The sequence below is a fragment of the Tyto alba genome, unplaced genomic scaffold, assembly GCF_018691265.1.
Source record: "Tyto alba isolate M040663 unplaced genomic scaffold, T.alba_DEE_v4.0 Super-Scaffold_8, whole genome shotgun sequence".
Classification (NCBI taxonomy): domain Eukaryota; kingdom Metazoa; phylum Chordata; class Aves; order Strigiformes; family Tytonidae; genus Tyto; species Tyto alba.
Genome location: NW_024881329.1, coordinates 18,466,913 through 18,490,701, shown reverse-complemented (window position 1 = coordinate 18,490,701; position 23,789 = coordinate 18,466,913). Strand labels below are relative to the sequence as shown.

General features: G+C 40.1%; 1 protein-coding gene across 1 annotated transcript; it reads right to left on the bottom strand.

Moving 5' to 3' along the window:
- Positions 1–219: 219 nt before the first annotated feature.
- On the bottom strand, positions 220–23,789 carry NAT10 (N-acetyltransferase 10). The gene is made up of 28 exons (XM_033006753.2): positions 23,602–23,789; positions 22,262–22,353; positions 21,399–21,570; positions 20,990–21,112; positions 20,685–20,746; positions 19,711–19,825; positions 18,258–18,365; positions 17,240–17,373; positions 16,788–16,881; positions 16,316–16,414; positions 15,617–15,753; positions 14,975–15,099; positions 14,518–14,668; positions 13,943–14,039; positions 13,061–13,177; positions 12,023–12,124; positions 11,841–11,915; positions 11,113–11,229; positions 10,797–10,930; positions 8,756–8,804; positions 8,050–8,143; positions 7,846–7,956; positions 6,604–6,776; positions 6,002–6,121; positions 4,909–5,007; positions 4,429–4,502; positions 1,845–1,928; positions 220–679 (listed from the first exon to the last, which is right to left on the bottom strand). Exons 1-28 carry the CDS (start codon positions 23,707–23,709, stop codon positions 586–588), a joined length of 3,060 nt encoding a protein of 1,019 aa, XP_032862644.1. The 5' UTR covers positions 23,710–23,789; the 3' UTR covers positions 220–585.

Here is a 23,789-nt window from a genome sequence, read left to right as displayed (position 1 = left end):
GAACTCCTGTGAGCACGGACCAAATCATGAGTCTGAGCTGACAAGGTGGTTAGTGCTCACTGAATAGCCAGCCCCAAATAAAAATCAGTTGCTGTTCACACCAAAAACTCTGTCAAGCCACAACGGAGTGGCAGTACTACTGAACCAGTAGCTGCATATATCAAGATGTGCTGCAGTGCTAAAACATAGAGTCACATACCAAAGCCTAACACGCTTCTATCCTTTGTTGTCCAAACTCTTTTTTAATAAAGACACCGACCACTAAGATGAAGGAAAGTTTACGGATAGATCTGCCCTCTCTGAATGGAAACTCTGTAGCTGGTAAAGCACCCTCATAATATCCCAGTGTGTTACAGTGTCTCACTCAAGCTCTGCAGTCACACTTCATAAAAAAATCTTCAGAGACTGTCTCCTGGCAGTGTCACTGTACTTCCCGTAATACAAACACTTTAAAAATGCCTCTAAGGCTTTTCCTTCCCTCCAGCTCTCACCCCCAGAAGAAAGTCTTTTGATTTATAGGAGAATAGTACTTCTTAAGTACAGACCCGTCACTTGTTAATTCAAGTTCACTGATTGGCTTTAAAGTCATTTCTTCCACTTCTGCTTTATATCTTTAGTCTTCTTAAATTTCTTCTGTTGCTTGGGTCCTCTTGCTGTTTCTAATTTTCTCTTCTTCTCACTGGGAAACAGGAACAAAATATCTGTTAAAAATACACTAGATTCCCATCCAGCTGTGAAATTTTTGTTGTAAAAGGTGGTGAGGATCTACAAAGAAATGTTGTTGGGACAAAATACTTCCCATTTCTTGGGTCATTTAAACTGGTGCTAAAGAAAGTACAAAAAAAGAGTATGACCTAAATTTTCTAGTGTCTTCAGAGTCTCTAACACAATTTGAATCCCGTAAGATCTTGATTTTTAGCTCGTCATTGTTTTTCAAGACTAAGTTATACATCCAAAAGGCAATTCATATAGGGCATCTGGAATTTAGAGCACCTAATAAAAAATAATACCACTGACAGTCTTAAGTATGCGATATTGTTCCTGCACTAGATTCTGACTAGAACAAACATGACAGAGCTCCCATCTTTATAAGCACTGACAAGACTCTCTCATTCTTGTAAGGCTTCTGGAAGCAGCTTCCAGCATTCATGAAAAAAAACGTGAATATATAAAGGGTGGAATAGAGATCACATAATTACTTCAGCTGTCAGGCACCCCAGGAAGGGGAAATAAGCAAGCAGGCAAGTCTCAACTATAAATCCCCAAGGAAAAGATGAGGAAAGACTCTATGCTGGGCAAGGTAGAAGGAAGAAGATGGATGAAAAGGAATAAATTGCAGAAACACAGCCTCGATATTTTGCAGGCCTAGGCTCACATTTTAAAGAATTCTTCTTCCCCAAATTTTCATCTTCTCCAACGGGACTATCAAAGGCTCCCACCCAGCGTTAGCTCCCAAAGCAAATGGGACAGTTATGTGGAATGAGATCTTTCCTTAAAAGTGACCCAAGGGAGAAATAGTACTAACTTCTGTGTGCAATCAAGATGGAAGACTTAGACATGTCAAGTTACAATAAGGAACGAAGTTACATAAAGAGAGGACTATACTCTAGAGCAACACAGAATTCACAGCAGCAGTCTTGCCATTAGAGGAAGTGCTGAGTACCCAGTAGAGCTCTACAGATGCTCACACCATGATTTCTCCAGGAAAACTGAGAATCTATCAAGAACGCCAAGTTCATTTTATCTGCATTTAACTCTTCAGCTTCAAGCATTTGAAAAATGTTATAATAAAGTCAGCAGGAAAGACCAGAGAGACCTCTGTGGAGTATTTCAACTTTCTTAACCTTTTCAAGCTGACGACGGAAGCATTCTGTCCTGCTTTGCTCAGCACTTCATCCCATTCTTCATCGTCACCCCGGATAATATATCTAAGTGAAAAAGGTAAAGGAAAATCCAAGTAAAATTGCTAGCACAAAGTAAAAAATATAAGGTGATTCTATTGCCAGGCACACACTACTCTAAAAACAAAGCCCCTGTGTCAGCACCTGACCAAACCAGTATTTGGAAATACATACAAAACTAGACTGGCAAAGGGATACAATAGCTTGTCATGACTGTCAGCAGACTCCGTCCAAACTAGGTCAATAGCAACCAACAATTGTCCCCATCCAAAGCTGGACAGTGGCGAATGAAGTTCTCTCAGGAGTTCCTATTGTAAACATCACAAAACTGTTCTATGAGAGCCTCTCACCAGAAAAGCAGAGTACATTTGTTATGAAAGCAAAAAAGAAGGCCACAAAGCAGTGGTGTATACTCCTACTTTACCCACCAGATTTCTTAAAAGACAGCTTTCAATCACTACAGCTTTAAGCCTGACAACCACAATCAGATCTATATTGACTATATAGATTTCTTTATAAAAGCCTGAGGGTGTTTTTTCTTTTTCCCCACTCTCAAAAGGAGAAGGATGGTTGTGGTGGTAAAGGAAGAGGATGAAAAAAGCAATGGCTTATAATGGAAAGTTAGCTAAATTAGCAGCTGCTCTTACACCAGCACTAAGCTTGAATGGTGTGGTTCTTTTGCATCAATCCAGGAAAAACTGAAGACCTGCAGCTTTCTTTTTAAAAGAGAAATTAAGACAATTGCTATTCAAATAAGCTCACGTTCTGTGCCCCTTGTCTGGGTGTTCAAGTACCCTGGAAATTACATGCAAATTTAACCAGGCTAAGCAGTCATGTAGCAAAATTGAGTGGTTGCTCTTCATCTCAAGTTCTTAGACATTTAGAATAGACTAACCTTTGTTCATACAAGGCTGAACAATACTGGACAAAGCCTTTTCAAACCAAACAGCTCTGTCTCTCCTATTAGTTTTCTAAAACCTGTATTGAAAAGTGTTCAAAATACGTTTTTGTCTCTCTCTCCTCATGGAAGAGAACAGAAATCTATTTCTGGGTGAAAAAAAAGGGAACATGGTCCATAATGACAAACAGGTTGGTAACACCATCAATGCTAAAAAATGGAATTAAAACTTTTTAAAAATTCTCGTTATATTATCTTCCTAATGTGACTGACTTGCAAGTCACTTTAATCATATCCATTTTTGTCATTCCTTCAAACAAGACAATCAAAGATTCAAAGAAGCTTTTATTCCTTTTTTTCAGATTTAACAGAGATTAATCTAGAGCCAAACCAAACAACTTTCCTGGGATGTCGGTATAGTAAACAGGATTTATAAGACAAAAAGTGGGAGGAGGAAAGAGAGAAGGGAGAGAATCAGTGACGTGTAACTCTGGTGGCCCAGAAAAAGAGACATCTGCTGACACTTCAAATAAATTGCTGGTTCAGCAACCCAGTACCCTACAAATTGTCTAGCTCTGCAGCCGTTAAAAGGCATCCATGCACACTGTGGTTAGTAAAAGAAGCTCCAGTTGGTCTTTTTCTGTTGGTTTGGATTTTTGATGCTTTTTTTTGTTGTTGTTGTTGTTAAAGAAGAGAATATTAAAATTATCCAGGTATTATTTTCACTTGAGTTGCACACACAGCTAAGCTGGACAGCAGACAACGGGACTTGGGTATCCTGGTTTGAGAAAACCAATGACTATTTTTAGAAGCACGGAAAACTGCAGAATTAGGAACAGTTCACAGCCAGGCAGCTCACTTTATTACTCTGTATTATAGAACTATATAACTTATATATGTATAATATACATACTGTACACAGCCAAGATCAAGACTGACACATAGATACGTAGTAAGAGCTACTGCCATGAATAATTTACCAGTTAAGTGACAAAAGAGAACAGAGGTAAAAGAAGAATGTGCTCAAGCTTATGCCAAAGGCACTGGGACAGAGCTGAGGACTGACCCAGCATTCCTGTCTGTAGTACATCTTCTGTCTGCAGTACTGTAATCAACGAGCCAGTCCCAACTCTAACAACAATTCAGTTCTACACTTCCACAGACAGATCTCACTGCTGATCAGCTCTGATCTGCTAACTCACAAGCTTTTGCTTTCTGTTCAGAACACCAGCATAAAAAGGGAAGCGAGAAAGTTCACGCTTAGGAGTATGACAATGAATTAATGTACTGAGGTAAACAGGTGAATGGCCTTGAATAAAAATTGTTACTGAATTTAATTCATACTGGAGAGAATTTTTTGAGTGTGAAACAAAACAGCTGCTAACATATAATAAAGACTAAGTTATTGGTTGTCAGGCACACAATACCCAAAGTTTTTATTAGCATAGCAGCATATGCTTATCTTACCTGGCCACTGTTGAAAATACCCACTGCTATTTCTCATTTATTGATGGTCTGAGATTATGATACTGCAACTACAGCCTTGTGCACAAGTCTCAGCAAGATGCACTAGTGACCCAGCATTCAAACAGATATCAGGGGAAAACTGGATTTCAGATGAATTCTTACTGTGTAAGGTCCATTTCCTTCAGCTTCCCCACTTCTTGCTTGTGTTTTTCTTGGAATTCCTTTGCAGCTTCTTCCTACAACAGGACAGCACAATAGATGCATTAAGTTCTAAGTGCAACAGTGACCATGTAATAGAAGGAAAATGCCTTTCCCACTGAAAGAGAAGTACATCCCCTAAAACAAATACCAGATGAACCTGAAAATCTTATCCCTTTAATATAATTGCATTTTTATGTTATTTGTACACATATACTTGTAATATATAACTCCAAGAACATCTTAGTAGGTTCTCTGAAAAATCTGTATTGCAGATTAACAAAGCACGACCACAAGCATGTAATGCAAAGCTGTCAGGTTTTAACTACCATAAAGTGATGTGGAATTATTTCCGTCCAAGAAAGTTTAGATTACAAGGCTTCTACACTCAAGGGATATCCATGAAATGTCTACAGACATATCAACAAGAAAGCTCATAATTACCAAATCATCATTTAAAGATTTCAGTGTTGGCTCCATTACAATATCCTTTGTTGCCACCATCTGCTCCTCCACAGCTTTTTCCTGGACTGTGTTGAACAACTGTAAATGAAGTAAGCCAACACATGTAAGACTTGCTGATGCTTCTAGGTTATTGCTTTAAAATAAATAAGAAATGCTGTCCGTCCCCATAACACTATTCTAACCTTGCAAATATTATCAGGCAGTTGCTTATTTCTGAGGCATGCATTCCATACTGAAATAAAAAGCTCAAGGCTGCTTCCTGAAGGCAGAATTATATACAGCTTTTATAAAAAGTAGAAAACTAAAATCAGTCACAACTCAATGTCACACACATAAATGTAGAGAACTCATAGTTGACAGCATACTTTATTAATACAGCATCATTTAACACTTGCAGCTAAAAGCTGCATTTTTTTTTTTTTTGTATGTTATTTTCTTGAAGGTAACTCTAAGAGTGTTAAGCTGAATAAATCACCTCTCCAATGAACAACCTGTGTCAGACTGCAGAAACTTTGCTACCATACCCTGAACCTTGAGAACTAGAGGCCTCAGGCTCAGCAAGCAATTGCAAGCAGCTGGCAAGTATTCTGTCTGTCGCACCATTTGGTAACTCATCACATTACTCACTTCATCACAGACATTAGAGAGAAAGAAAATCAGATCCAAAACTTGCAAGTATTTCACTGTGCTTCAAATCTACCTCTAAATGACCTTGGGAAAGTTTTTTTTCAGGAAAAGTTGAGATGCTACAAATGCAGTGATCAACCATAAACAAATGGCTTGGACTCAGCTGGCAACTCGGGTTGTGCGCTCAGCATTTTGGTCAGGACATTTCAACATTCAAAAACATAACACAAAGCACTATTACTTGGGAAAACACTACATAAATCAATACCATAAATACCTTTTTCCACTGGGATTTTCTCACCTTATGAAGAAGTTTGCAGTCAATTACTGGGGACATGTTAAAGATACACAGTTCTGATTCAGCTTTCTACTGGTGCCAGGCTCAGTACTGGAATTACACTTTGGCCCAATATGACCAAGACAAAGCTTGTCACGATGCTATTACCTGGACTACTTTGCGGATGATTCTGTTGAAGAGGCCCATCAGCTGACTGCTGGGCAGTTCTACCTCCTTTTCCAGTTGGTCCAGAGATTTATGCTGTAAGCCAATACCTAGAAAAAGGGCCTGAGGAAATGACACAAATTTTAGGGCAAATACAAATACATGATACCCTCTACACTCCCTATACAAGGCTACTCTGGTATGAGCTGAAGCTTTGCTCAGATGCATGGGAACACCCCTAAATTATTCTGTAGATGGCAGGTGCCATTCCACACTTAGTTCAGATGAACACCTTTCTGCTGAAGTACAGTTCAAGAGCCAGAAGATTTTGAGATGTTTGTAAGGCACAGTTCACACCATATTATAAATGCATGGAGTGCTTCACTGAACACACAACAGAATATGTTCCCTACAAATTTTATGCAAAGCAAACACTAAAGGTGGAAGGAAGAACACTGTAAGCAGGAGAAATCATGAAGAGGACTACAAAAGAAGCAATTAACTGAAGCAAAGTCTTTTTTTAAAGATGACATGGAACAGGAAATTATTCCAAATATATATACAAAGAGAGGTGAAGCATGGCTTGTTCTCACAGTGATACATACTGACTGTGCAGCAGAGAGAGAGATATCACCCATCTGGTTGAGAAAAAACATCCTGGCAATGGCAGGAACCATATCCATGATGAGATGATAGTCCACCATGTTGCGAGAGTACATCTCTAATCTCTTCAGGTCATATGGGATAAAGACCGATTCTAATTCAGCACGGCTGATGGCTGATGGGTACAATAAAAAGACACCAGTGTCAAGACTGTTCTTTGTAGCTATCCAGGATCTCAGTATTTAACATGTTCCTTTTAGTATCAGTGAGCAAAGGCCAACTTCTACCCCATAGGTTCACTTCCCAGCATACCAGGTACAACACGGCTAGTCAGACTGCCTTGGTTTTTGAAAGTATTTTCTGACAGACATACGTCCGTATGAAAAAAACTGCAACCGTCAAAACAGACCAGCGTATCAACTTGAAGATGCCAGAAAAGACTGAAAACAGTGAGGGTTGAGAAACAGTTTTCCCAGTCTTTAACTATTCTACCCTGGGGTTTTGCTGTTAAGGAGCTTTGTTCCCTTGTAGCAGCAACCAAAACTCTTTCACCAAGACAGATACTAAAAACCCACAAGACACAGATTACCAAGTTCTCTCAAGAGGACTCCCCTCTGTTAGGCATACTGAGAAAACAGCAATTTGCTTTTCAGCCAGAAGTGACTGTTAGAACTATCCTGTCTGGTTGCTTTTTTTGTACTGCCTGTGTGTTCCCCCAGCAAGTGCTGGACTGAGCCCAATAACATGCAGTTGAACTAAAGCCTCTCTCTCCCAGAAAGACATCATGTTCCAACTTCTAAATTTCTGATGACAATTGTTCTTCCTAAGATCCTAAGCAAGCTGCTCTGCCTGCTGACCCTGGCTATTCAAGGCTTCTATTTTAATTCCATACTGGATTTGACAGGTGCCAGTATCCATCCGTATCTTGTCATGCATTTGGCTGTTACAGTCAGGACCCCTCTAATTTTGAGTTACTTAAATCTTTGATCAAAAAAGCTGGGGCGGGAGGGGGGTGGGAAAAACACCACTATCCATTTTCAGTGGCAGAAGATGTCCTCTTAGCTTTTACTTAGAAATACAAGCATTTTTCTGGATAACAGGAACAAAACACAGTAACTGACCAAGAGCAATTCATGGCACTTCACAAGAGACATCACATAATGCATGTATTTGAGAACTCTAATAAACATACACAGAGAGTTTAAATTACAATCTAACTGAACATTGTGAGCCAGGGTACTCACGTGGTTGTGGCTGCTGCTTGATATTTTTGTTCTGTAGGATATTCAATGCCAAGGAGGGAGAGAATGTGCTGAACTGGTAGGAAAGCAGAGAAAGGAACCGCCTCCTAAAATCTATAGGACAAGATGATAAAATAAATGTCTCCTGGGATATTTATTCTAAGGCTCCACAGAAGATTCTTCAAGCATTAGCAAAATCAAAGTTACCTTTCCAGAAGGCAGTAAGCCAAGGCTCCTGTTCAGCATCCTCTTCATTCAGCATCTTCAGCATGATGCACGAATGCTCACCAGTCAGGTCATTCTAATAAATAAGATATATTACCCATCATGATCCCCATGAACCTTTTGCACTCTATGTCCAACTGAAGAAGGCAAAGGTCTTTTATATCAACAACAACAGATGTATCAACTGCTACTGATCACCACTACGTAACATAAAGACTATGAACTCATAGAATTTGGTAAATCCCACTGCTGAGGGATTTTGGCTTCCCGAGGTAACCAGTAGTCACCAGTATTGCAAATTCCAGGTAACCTCACGAGCCAGAATAATAAAAGAAAAATGCAGTGACATGGGACAAGCAAATTATTCTTTCCAAAAGTACTATAACTGCTAGTGCTACTTTTTGTAATCCCCTAGAAAAACAGAAGCAGCCAGTTAAAGGGCCACTTGCATATTTTACCAATAACCACGTTAATAACCCTCAACAGCTGCACCTTGCTCTAATTTTTCAAGTGCAAAAACTTTACGCCCTTAACTATAGGCTCAATGAACAAAAACAAATATAAATCAAACCCCAAATGTAGCCTCAGAAAACTTTCCTGCCCAAATCATATCTCTTAGAAGCTAATGGAAAGATGCCCAGTGATTTCAATAGGTTTGGGTTTTATTCAGAAACAGTATGCTACTTACTGGCGTCTGCCTTAGATAAACTGGCACAAATCCAGCACGTTTCCAAAACCTGGGGAAAAGGAAAACGCACTGAGAATTATGAAGCTGTTGATTCTACAATACTACTTGTGGTTAAATGCAATCTTCCATCTACCATAAAAGAACAACTGCTGAAAAATAAGCTAAAGTCTGTAAGACATCCCACCAACGAATGAGAATGAACAGACAGGAAGTAGTAACAGCAGTCAAACTGACTGAGGTTCTAACTTAGAAGAGTGAAAAATGGTGATCATGGTATCAAAAAACAAACAAACTTTCAAAGACTGACAGACATGATACAAGAACTATTGTACCTGACATGCCTCCAGGGCCTCCTTTAAAAACAGGCAGACAGGTTTTGACCAATAACATCACAGACTCCTAAAGAATACCCAGGGGAGGGGCTGAGGATTTACAGTTTACTTCAGAGACTGCTCTTCTTCAACGAATGATGATTTTCCCTGGTGACTCCCAGGTTTCAAATAGTTACTTGTGAACCAGAGAGAATCCCAGACTGATCAGCAAAATCCCTTTTCCATCCTCCTGTTCCTTCTCACATCTTAGTTGTGAACCGATCCTACAATTCATTTTGCCCAGTAAAAGGAGGGCTTGTATACAAAGACCTGCTGAGACCAAACATATGGCATCCCAGACAAAAGAAAGAAGCCAGGCCCCAGAGCAACTGTCATTGGCAACCTACGCCCACAGGCCACGAGATGACTACTCATCAGCTGCGCAGGTTGTTGCAAATTTCAGCAGGAAGCCCTACATGTGGGGCCAGCCTCTCTCTAACTCACTAATTCATCTTTTTTTTTATCCACCCCACCACAGCTAACAGTCAAATAACTAAAAAAGGTAGTGAAACACTTTATTCTCCCCCTCTGCCTTGAGAGGGGATAGTTCAAATAAAGACATCCAAACCATTTGCTTTATAATTTTCAGAGATTAATTCTACTTCATAATAACCATTCAGTTCTGATGCTCTCCTGCATAGCTAAACAATTCACCATCACATTTTGGCATGAAATTTGCAGCCTGCTTGCCATAGAACAAAACAGGCTACAGTCTCTGTATCTGAAACGCCAAATCGTGGATAACTGCCTGACATTGCCCTGACTGGGTCAGTCACAAATTGGCCTCTACCGCTCTTACTTCTTCTGTTGAGCTCAGTCTCATCTCATGTGCTTGTACAGAACCCTAGGCCCTCTGTAAGTGGGGGTAGGCCAGCAAGGAATGGACGTTTTAGGTGATAAATGACTGCTTTGCTTTTAGACAAACTGCAGGAAGAATTCTGCATTATTTTGAAACTGTCTCCCAAAATATCGATTCACAACTTCCCACACTATGGCTGAGAAGGTCTCAGAACCCTAGATATTTTATAGAATTTGCTAATATTAAAAGATTTTGCATTTATTATAAAATTGTATGTTTTTATATAAAACTATGCTGTAAAGTGGAGCTAAAACATAAGAAAAAATAATAAATTATTTTCTGCTACAGCAACTCAGTTTCTCCATGGTAAGAAAAGCAAGAAGCAGTTGCTGGTGAAAAGCATTTACATTACTCAGGAAACTAACAACTAGCTTTGAAGTCAGCAGCAGCTCAAGCTTCTACAGGTCACAGGTAGTAGTATTTAACTTTTCCCTACTTATTACAGGCTGTTCTTACTTCTCTAGCCTGGAAAAACTGAGCAATTAAAGCTAGTTAACTGTTTAGAAGGGTCACAGAGACAACCAAGAAAGGAATGGGTTTGCCCTCAGAAGGAGCTGGAGGAAATACTACTGTGAAGGATGCACTTAGGATTAGCCCTACTGTACATCAAGAAAAGATCTTACAGAAGAAGTGGGTTGGAGCTGTCCTAGTTTTAGACACCAATTGAAACATGTAGAAATAAAGAGAACATCTAAAGGCTAAAATATCTGCCTCTGTATCTATATACTATATTATTTTTATATGTATTGTATAATATATATAATTTATATTTTTTCACTGGATGTAACTAGTAAATAGAATAATGCCTTACTTGAGTAATCTTGGTGTTAGGCCATAAGATACCCCCAGGTAGTCTAGGTTTTCAGCTTGTCTCTCGCTCAGCTTGAGAAGTAAAGGAGGCAAGTCTTTCCGAGGTGTCACAACCTCTTCTAATAAACTAACAGTCTAAAAAAGAAAGCGAAAATGGGTTAGTAGCAATCCTCACAGAAATCTGCAAATTAATTCTCTTATTCTGGATAGAAGATAAATACAAGTATTTTTTCCTTACAGATAGAAATTGAGATTGACAGTGAAAAACAAACAGCTTAGCACAACAGAAAACACAAAAAATGTACCAAGCTACATACCTCACTGCTTACAGTTGCAATTTCTTTTGGCTTTTGAATTGGTTTTTCTTCCAAACATGGGAATTTGCCTTCATAATACATCTGCAGTAAAGTCAGAGCTCTGCTTCCATAGCCCATCTGTGAAGTAGGAACAATACACTATAAGCAAAACAATGTACCTAGTTTTTAAGACAGGGCAACAACATCATTCCTTTACAAACCCGTTAACAATCATCAATGCAGAAATCACATCGTCATGGCAAAAATGTATGTTCTTTGCTACACAGCAGCTCCCTCGAGAAGGACACTACAGAACCTGGATATCCAAAATCACAGAGTCCAGTTGGTAGTTTAGGACTGTGTAATAATTCTTGGTGCTTAACTCTGGCACTCAGAAAATGACAAACACCAGCATGAACATTTGGTAATCTCACAATAAATATCACTGGATCTTGACTGTGTACTGCTGCTTGGGATGCTGGCATGCTACAACACTGTCTGCTAATGACAAGAGCACTTGTTTGCTGCACACCCAGAGGAAAGCAATGCCCTCAGCCTGCTGTGGCACCTCACCATTTCTGTGTGTCTGACCTCTTTCTGTTACCACCGCTGACTCAGTCTCCAAGCCTAAAATGCCAACAAATCGGAGCAACTGAAATGTTTGCCCTGTTCTAAAATTCTGCCTGTGCAGCCATTCTCACAGTACCACTGCTGACTATTCACAATAACTGGGTTCCAAAATACTTTACCCCCTGATAATCCGGATGAACTGCAATACGAACAACACGGCCACCAGAGAGGCCCCCGAAGTCCGGATCCTGGAACTGCATAAGAGACAAAAGTCAATTTAAAGAACACAGATAGGTACTCTGGAAATCAGAAATAGAGCTGAAATATATCTTAGGTGTGACTACACAGGCAAATTATTCACCTGCTCTGAAATGGTCCAGGGAATTAGATCACCAGAAGCTTTCTTTCCCCTAGAAAGGCTGTTCATGATAGACTGGCGAGAGATCTCTCCCTCCATGCACACCTGCCAGAAAAGGTAAAAGACCGTTAATGGAGAAAAAGCGTTTTCTCCTACAGTCACTCTGCTACAGCAGAATCAAAATTTATAGTCAGTTGTTGAGTCCATTACGCAGTATTGACATTTCACATGATCTCTGCTCTGCAACATGATGAGCAAACATGCATGTGCCAACAAACAGCCTCTGCCCCTAAAGCACACCAGTGGCCAGCCAGATACCTCTGACGCCACAGGCGTTACACTATGGTGCAACAGAAGCCTGAAGAGATTAAAGCAATAGAAAGCGCTCGATGCATTTTCTGTAGTCCACCAACAGCAAACACAAAAGCTTGTCCCACCAATGTTTCTCTTTAAATGTCGTACATGGGGCTGCTTCTTTTAAGAAACAGTAGATTTAACTAGCTGCATCAAACACAGATAATTAAGAATCTGTGTTCTTATGGAAGGAAGGAAACATATAGTCAGATACCCAACAGCCAAGGGCTGAAATAGTTCTACATCTCTAAGCATGTACATCTGAGGAGTTCGTATTTTTGCAGTTCTACTGCAAATAAAAGGGATGCTAGAAACATGGGATAAGCAGAGTGAACTAGTGAACCAACTCTCCTTGTAGGAATTTGAAATGGGAAGACAAAGTAATCTCTTGAAGCAGCAGTTCAGCTCCTCAGAAAGCTTCTCAGCACAAACATGTTGTGGAGATTGGAATGTCTGTGTGAAAGGATCAGCATCACAATGTATGTACACAACAATTAACGTTAATGAAAGAAAATGGGGGTAAAAAAATGGCCTTAATACACCACTGTAACACACAAACACAGCCTTAAGCTACCATCTACTCCTAGTTACACCACTCTCATAGTACACTGACAGTATGCTGCCTCACAGCAGTGTACTGCTTCACTACTGAACAATTCACCTCATAGATACATGCTGCTCTCTTACCTGAACAACAGCAAGTACTTCTGGTAACGAATTCTGGGTAGGTGGAACAGGTGGCAAAAGGCAAAAAAGATGATGGGCAGGTGCATCAGATAGCATCTGGAGGTCATTGGGTGAGTTCTGGAGGGTAAAGACATAGAAAGTTGAAGAATTATTCCATGAGAAGAGCTTCACAGTCCAGGATAATGATAGTAGCTGATTTATAAACATTCTTCCATCTTCTGAATATAGGGCTATCAAGAAACTTAGAATTACTATAATACCAATAAAGAAGCTCACGGGCCAGTTCATGTCTACTGTACTATCAGACAGCCTCTGTTTTTCTCAAGTGAAACCTCTTGCTCTAATATGTATGGAACTGAACTTCCTATTTTTATATAGCTACTTATCTCTTAATCTACCTAACCTTAAATAATTTTAAGTGTCAGATTTTTAGTACTCAGTACTTCAGTATTCATGGACTTCAACACTCATATCTACCAGTCACCCATGGTCTTGAACCCTTGAGATCAACTATTACTCTTTTCAGCAGTACAATGGTACTACCCTTTTGGTTAACTTGAGGCTACTAGAATATGGTAAAGAGACTGGCAAAAGAGGTTCATCACTGATACTATTCTGACAAGCTTGAAGGCTCATCTTGAATTTAGTCTCCAGAATTTCTCAAGACAAAAATATTCCAGTTATCTGTAAATCCAGTGTATTCAGCCAAGAACAAGGCAGAGATCTTCCCAGAGAAAGGAGAATACACATCTGTATAAAACAAGAACCAACTGAAGCTGTTCAGAAACCTCAATTAGGCAAATTCAGTTAGACCCGTAACAAGTACTGCTCCCTCCACAAAATTCCTAGCTGAAATTTTGAAAGAAGTAGCATGAGCTTTACCTTGTAGTGTGAAGCCACATAAAGGGCCATCAGTCTCTGCAGAAAAACTTCCGATGCTCTGTGGTAACAAAAAAGTGTGTCTCTATTTACATAGTATCTAAACACAGGGGTTAAGGAAACAACCTCCTTGGAAACAAGGAAAAAGCTCCCTGTTGGTTTAAGAGTAGTATTTTCAATATAGCCTTGGGCTACATGCTGGCTTGTGCTCTCAGACTCTACAGCTCTATCTACAAGAATGACTGACTTTGGGCAGCGTTCATAGCTTTCACACCCTTCATCTGTAAAGCTAAACCTTCTATAACTCCAACAAGGACTTCCCTTCATTCAACCCTTCCTTGGGGTTGTCTCTGCAGTAAAACTGGAGTTAGGTAATGTCCTGGTAACACACACCACTCGTTATAAGGCAGTGGTATGAGCTTAACTCCAGAAGTCTGGTCTTAATAGATTTTTGACAAAAGATCATGTGCTGAGGTTATGATGTTAGCTGGAGAACCCACTATTAATCAGCTTGAAAAAGCCTCCTTCATCTGAAAGCAATGTATTTTGATCAGAGCACAACGTTTGAGTAAGGATACAGGTCACAAGTCTCAGGCAGCGGGCAGCCGGAGATAATTCTGGTGATGCTGAGACAGTCCAAACACAGCAGATCATTTAGCCACTTTTCAACTGGGTCACCAGGAGCATATCTGATCGACTCATGGAGGGAGACTTCATGCAATGTACGAGCTGCAAACAGATTTCAGAGAACATATGGTGTTGGATGTTACAGTTAGCAAAGAACCCAATAGGACCAGTGTCCTTTGAAGGGCTCCCAGGAGATTAGAAAATCATTAATCATATAGCTTTCATCCCTTAAAAGCCTTTACAGCTGAAAATCATGAGGGAAAAACAGAGGAGAGTTCCTTCATTTTCCCATACCACTACCTTCCTGCAGCTGCAAGGTACAGGGACACATGGGATAGCATAGGGCTTGCCAGTCAGCAGCACCAGAGATTATGGTTACACAGTGCAGTCCAGCATAGAGTGAGGTACCTGAGCTGAGTTTAGCTGTAGCTGTAGATTTGTTCTCTGCTGTCATGGTGACTTGGGCTTGTGCACTCTGCTGACGGAGCTGCTGAATGAGCTTCAGAGATAGCGATCGACCAGTACCCTCATATCTGAAAAGCATAAGACAAACATCTGAAGCAAATAACCAAACAGCAATCCTGAGCCATGGGGAAGCTCCAACACAGAACTGGGCTGCCATCCAGAGCCAGGGGCTGTTCTGAGACCTGTGAGGGCCCGAACCATCTGTGAGAAACACTGCGTTTTGATGTTCCTGCCCATGTAGGACAAGGCAGCCTGCCTTGTCACTTTCTTGGTCTCACCATACTGGAAGGAAGATGCCACTCCTCCCTTTCTCCTAACATACTGCAGAATCATGTTTATGTACTTGCTCCTCGTAGCAGAACAGAAAAGGTGCAAGTCAAACACTTAATGAATCCACGGTGGAACCAAAGGAAAGCAGCAAGTTCAAGTCTCTTGTTTTTTTTAAGGAGCAGTTTCATGACAGATCAAGAATTAGCATGACCTGATGTAATAATGTGTAATAAAAAAGGTACTATAGATAAGAAACAGTCCACTGGCACTTGCACAACTGCTTTCCCTGGTAGGCAGTTGCTGCTCAAGCCTTACCCATTGATTGTAGAAGCCATGAAAACAAGGTAAGGGCCTAACAGGTTTTTCACCAGGGGTAGAGGAATGGCGGCAGCTTCATCAATCACAACAAGTTCAGCTTGACCCAGTTTCACAGAATCAGCAGGGTGTATGTACTGCAAGGAATGAGAGGACACAGTCATGGTCAACAACAGCCTGCCTGGGAACTAGGGAAATGTCAGAGTTGGCAAAGCTGGAGCCCTGAAAAGCTGTCTGTTGTCCCTGTTTTCCATGACCATCAAAGTCAGAGACTGAGACATGAAAACAAACAGTCAAAAAAGGCTTCATGTTACCCTAACAAGCACTGGCTCACACACCTTGTTTTGCACATTTCCACACAAATTTATCTGCAGAGATCACGAAAATAAAGGAAAGATAATCACTAGCAACATATCCTCTTCCTTCATTGTTTCTTTCACTTTGCTTTTGTTTCAAGAAGAAACCCACAAGCAATTACCAAGTGAGCTTTGTACTCTACAAGTTATCCACAGAAAGAAATAAGATATTTTGTGAAAGTCACTCACCAGAAAAAAAGGTCTACATTAAAGCAAAATCAATCAGGACAGTTACACGGCACATAAAATGAACATGCATAAGATCAAAACAACTACAGCACTGGTAAAGCCAACAGTTAGGAATGAAAAGTAGAAAGGCAAGAGTGCAAAAGAGACCAGTTACCTGAATGGTCTGTCTGTGCTCCTTGAACACATTCACTCTGACAACAGCCTTGTTAAACTCTGGATTTAAAGACTGAACAATCTCATAATCCAGATGTTCCTAAAAGAAAGCCTTGTCAAACAGTATAAACAAGCCAAGATCTAAGAAAAATATAGTTTACCATTATCATTAAAATAAGCTAAGTAAGAGTACACTGTTACTTCAGATTCTAGTTAAAACTCCTATAACAGAAGCTTCAGAGGCCCGAGAACTGAGAAGTTACTTACTTACGTTAAAAACTGTTTCACAAAGAAACTGATTTACCCAACTTAAAAATAGAGAAGGAAACATAACTGTACTATGATTCATTTTTGCAGAACGTTACTAAAAAGGCTGGTAGCTAATATATGTAAACAAAAAATCACAGATGAGATGCAAAACCCCTCTTAAACAGGAGCACTGTGAAAGTATTGTGATAGTCTGCTGTCCTTACCTGATACTGCAGTGCATCAAAGCCTTTAAATATGAACTCAAAGAGTGTGTGAAGGTTATCAGGGCTTGGAGATGTGACAAAGATATTGGAGTAACTGCACAGAAAAATAAAACAAGAGTTTAACTCTTTTTCTAACAAATTTTATATATACATACTAAGTAGAATGTTTTCTTTTTATGAGGGATTGATTTTACCTAATAACCAAAACACAGCAGACTCCTTTAGACATCTCAATTTATGTGTGATTATTTTGATTTTTAAAGACCGAGCTTTTCTTATTACTGTAAAATAGAAAAACCTGGATATCAGTGTATGCAGAGATCAAAAGATGTAAGAGTAAAAGGAGGGATATAGGACTGGAAATTACATATATATGCAGATCCTGTCATCTTGGAGTTTTTTTAAGGTCATAGATGCAAATAAAGCCTGGGATACTGGTGGGGATCACTCACCCAAAAGCTACTGCTCCAGCAATAGCCAGTCCCAAAGCAGCAGATTTACCACGTCCCCTGGCTGCTGTTAATGCCACAGTGCTCCGCAGAGTCTTCTCAGAAATGGCTTCAATAAATTTTAGAACTGCTTTTGCCTGATGACCGGAAAAAAACAGAAAACAAAAATCAGCTGTGTTTAAATTACTTTCAGCATTAGTTACACTTACCATTAGTACATGCCTTTTTTCCTAGAACAGGAAGGAAGAGAACGACAAGATAGGAGAGGTGAACATTAAAACTCAGACAAAAAATGTGTAAGTGGTAATCTTGACCCACTGAGTTCTTGGAATTATTCAGGTCAAAACACAGATCAAAAGTCAGTACAACAATTCTCAATTACTACCTCTCTGCCACTGACCACAGAGTCTATTCAGCTAGATGGGAAGAGGCACGATGCTCTCAGAGGAGGAAGATAAACATATCTGGGCAGTGAGAAGACCTACTATAAAAGGGCTTAAGCAGTGCACAGCTCTGGGAGCCACCAGGCTGAACTGCAACTTTGCAGTGGATACTCCAAAACAGGAAAGACAACTGCAATAGGGCCTTCATTTGTACTAGTCAGTGATTCTCAAATTGGAGTAAAAAAAAAAAAAAAAAATGTAAGGGAGGCAGGAATAGGGGCATATTAAAACACAATAAGGATTTTCAACTTCTATTCAGAACTAAACTGTACAGAAACTTCAGGTTAAGTTTCCTGCTTATTTCAAACTCTGAGGGCTCATCATCTTTTAAAATGTGGACTTCTCCAGATCAGCTTCCTGTCTCCATTCTAGTCCTACTTATTCTCAACTTCATGAAAAAAATCACTGATACTGTCATTGAGCTACCATGTCCAATCAGTTTTTCAAGGAAATTCTCTAAGACCACACCTATTACTGTTCACACTCAGATGTGATTACATGCAAGATGAGACACAAACATCAGTACCCAAGGTCTCCTGTCCAGCACAGAGTATCTCAAATTTAAACACCACACCAACCTGATCCAGGGTTTTACAGCCATCCACCAAAACTCCTACAGGCTGTGTATCCTGCAAGCTCTCCTTCAGTGCTTTCAGCTCCAAGTCCTGTGGCCGGAGGCTATCTTCCTGTAAGAACAGGATTTACCATAACAAGATTAGTAAAGGACACTTTGGCACAATTACACTTTTGTGATATCTTCTGGTATCTTTTATCAGGCAGAGAAAAGCATCTGAAAGGAAATGTTACTACAAGTTGAATATACTCCCTGGAAACAGAAAAATTTAAATGGACAGATATTTAACACTTCAATTTTAATGCATGTTCGGAAGAACGGTTACACATGAAGTGGGTATCCTGGCTTCCCCAAGCTTGAAAAGGAAAAAGGAAAGCATTTTTCACTATGTGGTAACTGGAGAATACTGCTGCTAGGAAGAAGAGACCATGGACAAGTTTTCTGAAGAATTTAATTAAATTTTCAGTCTTCAGGCTGTACAAAAATTTTGTGGTCTTTGTTATACCTGCTGTACAAGATGTACGTATTGCCATGTAGGGGGAAAAACTACTGCAGCAGCAAAAGATCAATTTTCAAACCAGTATCAGGATTTTGAAAGCCAAACAGTAAGTCGGACACAAAAGCAATCAATTTTAAATGGAAATGAATTCTGATTTCCCTTATTGTCACTTAAAAATCCAAAGGCATCAGTCTATTCATCCAACAGATAAGCACTTGTGCTTCTGACAATGGAAAGCGGGGGTGTGGTTTTCTTTTTTAAAATCAGTGCTTTGTTAAAATGTTTTTACCATCTCTGGCACAACCTATGTTGGTATTTCTTAGGCCACACAAAACAGATCAAAAGCATAAGACTTCTGTTTAAAACTGAGTCCATTTTACTTTAGTCTACAACTGAAAGCGATAAAAGGATACATTTCTAACAGTGCAAGCTATATGCCTGGCTGATATACAGTGAATGTTTCCCAAGCTGTGGCATGTGTAACGCAGAAACTGAAACAACTACAGCAGCTCCTAGATATCAGGTGTCTCCTGAGCTTGTAATATACTTATTTTCAAAGTGTTTTCCCACCCTCCAACCATTGAAAGGTCTTTTTATTCGTTGTCCCAACGGTCCATCAGCTTGAAATCTCTCTATGCACTTCTGAAACAGCAACCACAGCAATTAAGCTCCATCTCACTAGGATAAACAGCAATATAGCAAAATCAATAAATACAGGCAAGCACACACACAAAAAAAAAAGCTGTGACAGAAGAAAACCCAAGGAGGAAAGAAAAGACGGCTTCCTATATTTCACCCATATCAGGTAGAATTTTTGCAGAGCATTCTACTTCCTCTTTGCAAGACCATTATTTGATATAAGTCAGGGTGAAAGGAAATTTCCTCCTTTTCAAATCTTTAACACACTGTAGTCAGACCAATTTCTCCCAAGGGAAAACTGCTGATGTTGCTTACTGACCTGCGACTGTGGTGGAACGGGTGTGATGTTTGCAACGTGACTGGAGATAGGCAAGATATTCAGCTGATCATCAATCACGATGCAATTCTTGCATGAGGCCAGAGACAGAATGAACCTGAGCAGTCAAGCAAAGGCAACTCAGTAAAAACACTAGCAACACCATTGCATTTTGGTAGTAAATTTAAACTCTTTTCGAAAGCTAGACATAGTATTTACAGCTACAGCTGCTCTATGACAAGTTCACACAACTGACAGTATGCTTCTTACCATAAAATCAGGATCATCTACACAAAACTAGTATCCACTTACCAGGATGTCTCCAAAGAAGACTGCTAACTAAAGATGATCTACCATGAGAGCATTTAAGCAGGAGGTAGCTGCATAAATGTGTAAGACATGAATCCACAGCAATTGTGACAAGCGCTGACTCCCAAAGACTGTAGTCAGTGCTGGCTTATGCATCCTAATTTCTGACATCACATAACTCCCTGCCTGCTAAAGAGTGATTTCTGCAATCTTCCTATGGCTACAGCTAGGGCTCACTCAATAGGAGCTGCTTATTCTATACAACAAAAGCAGAGAAAACACCTTTACAAGACACTTCAACAACCACAGAGAATGCTCCACACTAAGAAGTTTCATATTTAACCGTAGTGCAATAAGTATGTGAACTTCAGTGCATCTGCAGCGTATGTTTCTACAGCCTGTTTCAAGAAAGGTACTCAGAACAGTTTACAGATTTGGGCCTATTTGCATATATCCCTTGCAACATATGCCAAAATTTTGTATACAAGTCCTCCAACAACAAATGATATTAATTTCCAGAACAGCACATGAAAACTTCACTGAAGCGGCCAAGAAGCCCTATTTCAATGCAAACCTATAGGATGCTTTCCTAATATGAATACAGTACATTGTTCCAGATGCTTTTCTTGGGCATAAAGCCTAGATCCTTTATACTCCTAACAACTTACCTCTCATTAAACCGTCCTACCACGTCCTGGTGTGCCTCTGTTCTATATCGAGAGTGTACATCCTGAAACAAAACGAAGACAGTTACATTTGTGAATGACAGGTGCTGCTTCCTTGCAACTCAGCAGCATTTCAAGACACAGAGGTTGGCAGAACTGCCTAAGTATGACATTCAATCATAGATGAATGAAGGAGCACGAAAGACGACGGAAAGAAGACCATAGATGATAACAAAAGCAAAAAATAACTACTTGGTATCACCATGATGTACCTGTTTTATATAACAGACACATTATGTTGAACATACCATGGTCATAGTATACAGCTGCTTCAGTGAGTTCATAGTTCTCAGGAGAATCACCACAATTCCACCACCTTCTACTGTTTCAACTGTTCTAGCTAGCAGGTTTGGAGTCAAGGCTTCAAAATCCTAGAAAATAAATAAAACTTCAAAGTTGCACAGAATTCATCAGTGCAACTAGCACCTACTAAAAGGAACAGAAAGCCTCAAAAGATTATTTCTCAAAGTTTAATTCACACTTAACATTTGCATTAATATCCCATTAAAATTCTACCAACAAGGCTATCTCATCCTCACAAAACCTCTAAGACACATAAGGCCGTCATAATTGAAATAACAGAAGCAAAGAATACTATTCTTGTAGCAATTGATAAGAGTGTAATGTTCTTTTTTAGTAAAAAGTTTAACTCCTTACCTGAAGTACACACATGCCGAAAGTGTTGCCAAGGATCTTGTGAGTTTCGTTGTAATAGCAGTAGCGAATGTTTGTGGCTGCTATAAATAACTCAAAAGGATCATCTTCCTTTATGTTTAAAGTTCCACTTTTAATCTTCTTCTGTAGTTGTCTCATCCTTTTCTTCCGGTGGCTGGAGAACAAAATTATACAGAAGTTTTCTTGGAAAAAAGTTTGAGAAAAGTGCATTCAGGCCTATGTTCAAGTCTAATTCGAAGTCAGAGCTCAGCCTTCAAGGAAAAAATCTTGGATCACACTTGCTGCTTTCACAATATGTTCCCATGTGCCTTCAGCCCAAAGTGGTGGATATCACACAGAACCAGCTGTTTTTGCAAGAAATCACTTGGTTCAAATCATGCAGTTTCAGGTAACTCTTCCTGAGTTTGTGTGTAGATTGCAAGTACACACGCGAATCTAAGAATTAAAATTTTAAATGCTTTTTCAAAGTGAAGGCGTTCTAATGCTTAATCTGCATTCAGTCCTAAACATTACTGAGGCTAAAAAATTGATGAATTAAAGTGTTGGCCTTTTGAGGTTAAAAAAGTGTGGGAAAGATTGGTCCAGGACAACAGAATTAGCATTAGAACTACAGAAAGAAACCAGAGGTACCTAGTGCTGGTGTCAACTGGTACCTAGTGCTGGTGTCAACTGTATTATGGAAGGCAACTTTTAGTTCTGGAAGACCAAGCTTCCTGTAGCTCCTCCAAGAATTGATCTTTTTTCTCTTTACAACCGAATCACTCAACCTATGCTCAGTAGATCAGTCACAGAGCTTTTGCTTTACACAGAGCAGTGACTGCAGCGTAAGACAAGAGGTATCTTACCTGCTAAAGCCCAGCTCCTTTTTGTAACACCATAGGACAGAGGGTCTGGCCTTTACAGTTGCTTTAGATAACATGTGATGAAGTATAACCACCTGCCAAAACACAGAAACGTTCACGAACAACTATACTCATAAACTAACATCAAAGAGCAAAATATTTTGCTACTCTTGATTTTATAGCTGTGTTTTCTATTGAGCTACTCTGTGCAAAACAGAAGGATCCCTTGACATAATGTGAAAGCTAGATTCCTCTTTACACAGACCTGTGTGTCTGTGTCTTCTCCAGGGCTGCACGACACTGAAAACACTGAATGACACCTGTCACTTCCTTTACACTCCTCCTTGGCAGAACTGCTAACAACTACATGGAAAGAAGACAATTATTCCAGGCTAAATATAGTTCCTGCTATTTGTCGCTATACTATATTTTGCAGAACATATCTCAGACTTCTTCTATGATTTAACAAGATTTCATTTTTAATTTTAATCCTCTAGTGGGTTTGGTGACCCACCTCACTGCTATGTACTTGCACATTCTGTAAGGACACTTGCTGCTTTGGAATCCAGCTCATCAGTGGAAATACTGAACACAGGCAGTCTTGGGATATGCCCTACCAGAACTCACCCATCCACTTCAGCATCAAATTAATAACAACTTTCTTGTACTGACCCTTGATAAACTCATTATTTTCCAAGTTTTCTTATAACTAGTTTATTTTACTTCCCCAGGAATGGAGCTGAGTTGACTTATCCTAAAACGTTACAGTTCTCCCGTGCTGTTCTTGCCCTTTCCACCCCAAAACCACACGTCTACAGTCCCTGAAGAGGGATGAGTTTAGTGGTTAATTCCTTCCATACGTTACCAAGTACGTCCAGTCCAAGTTCTGGTGTGATGACAACTGCAATATGACTCAGTACAGAAAACACGGCTCAAGTGCAAAAGTGTAACATCTTAGAGCAGAACCGAGATAGGAAAAAAGCTCCTGCTGGCCAGAAGATTAAACACATTTTTCCCCCGTTTAATAAAGAAAATTTAAAAATTCGATTTACCTGTACTCGGTTTTAACGTTCATGAGCTTTTCAAAAAGAAAATGTTTAAGGACAAAGTATCCTAAACCATTTCTAACACCCCTTGGCGTTTCTGCGTCGCGGGGTTACCTCACACACGCTGAGGCACGCCATTGCTCTGCCTCACTCTGTGAGGTTTTTAACACTCGCTTTGCAGAGGAAAAAAAAAAAAAAAAGCCGGTACCGGGGGATTACAAATCAACCGTTCTTCAAAGGCTCGATTCAAAACCAGCACCACCTGCCCTCCGCTTTGCCCGCGGGGAGGAGGGTTACCTGGTCCTTGCCGCGGTCGCCGACCACCACGAAGAGGCCCCGCTGCCGCTCCGCCACCCCGTTCTCGATCAGCACCCGAAGGCGGTTGTCCACCTTCCGCCGCTGCATGGCTGCGGGCCGCCCGCTCCGGCTCCGCACCCCTCACCCCTCCACCCCGCTGCGGCCCCGCACAAGCCGCCCCCTCAGGC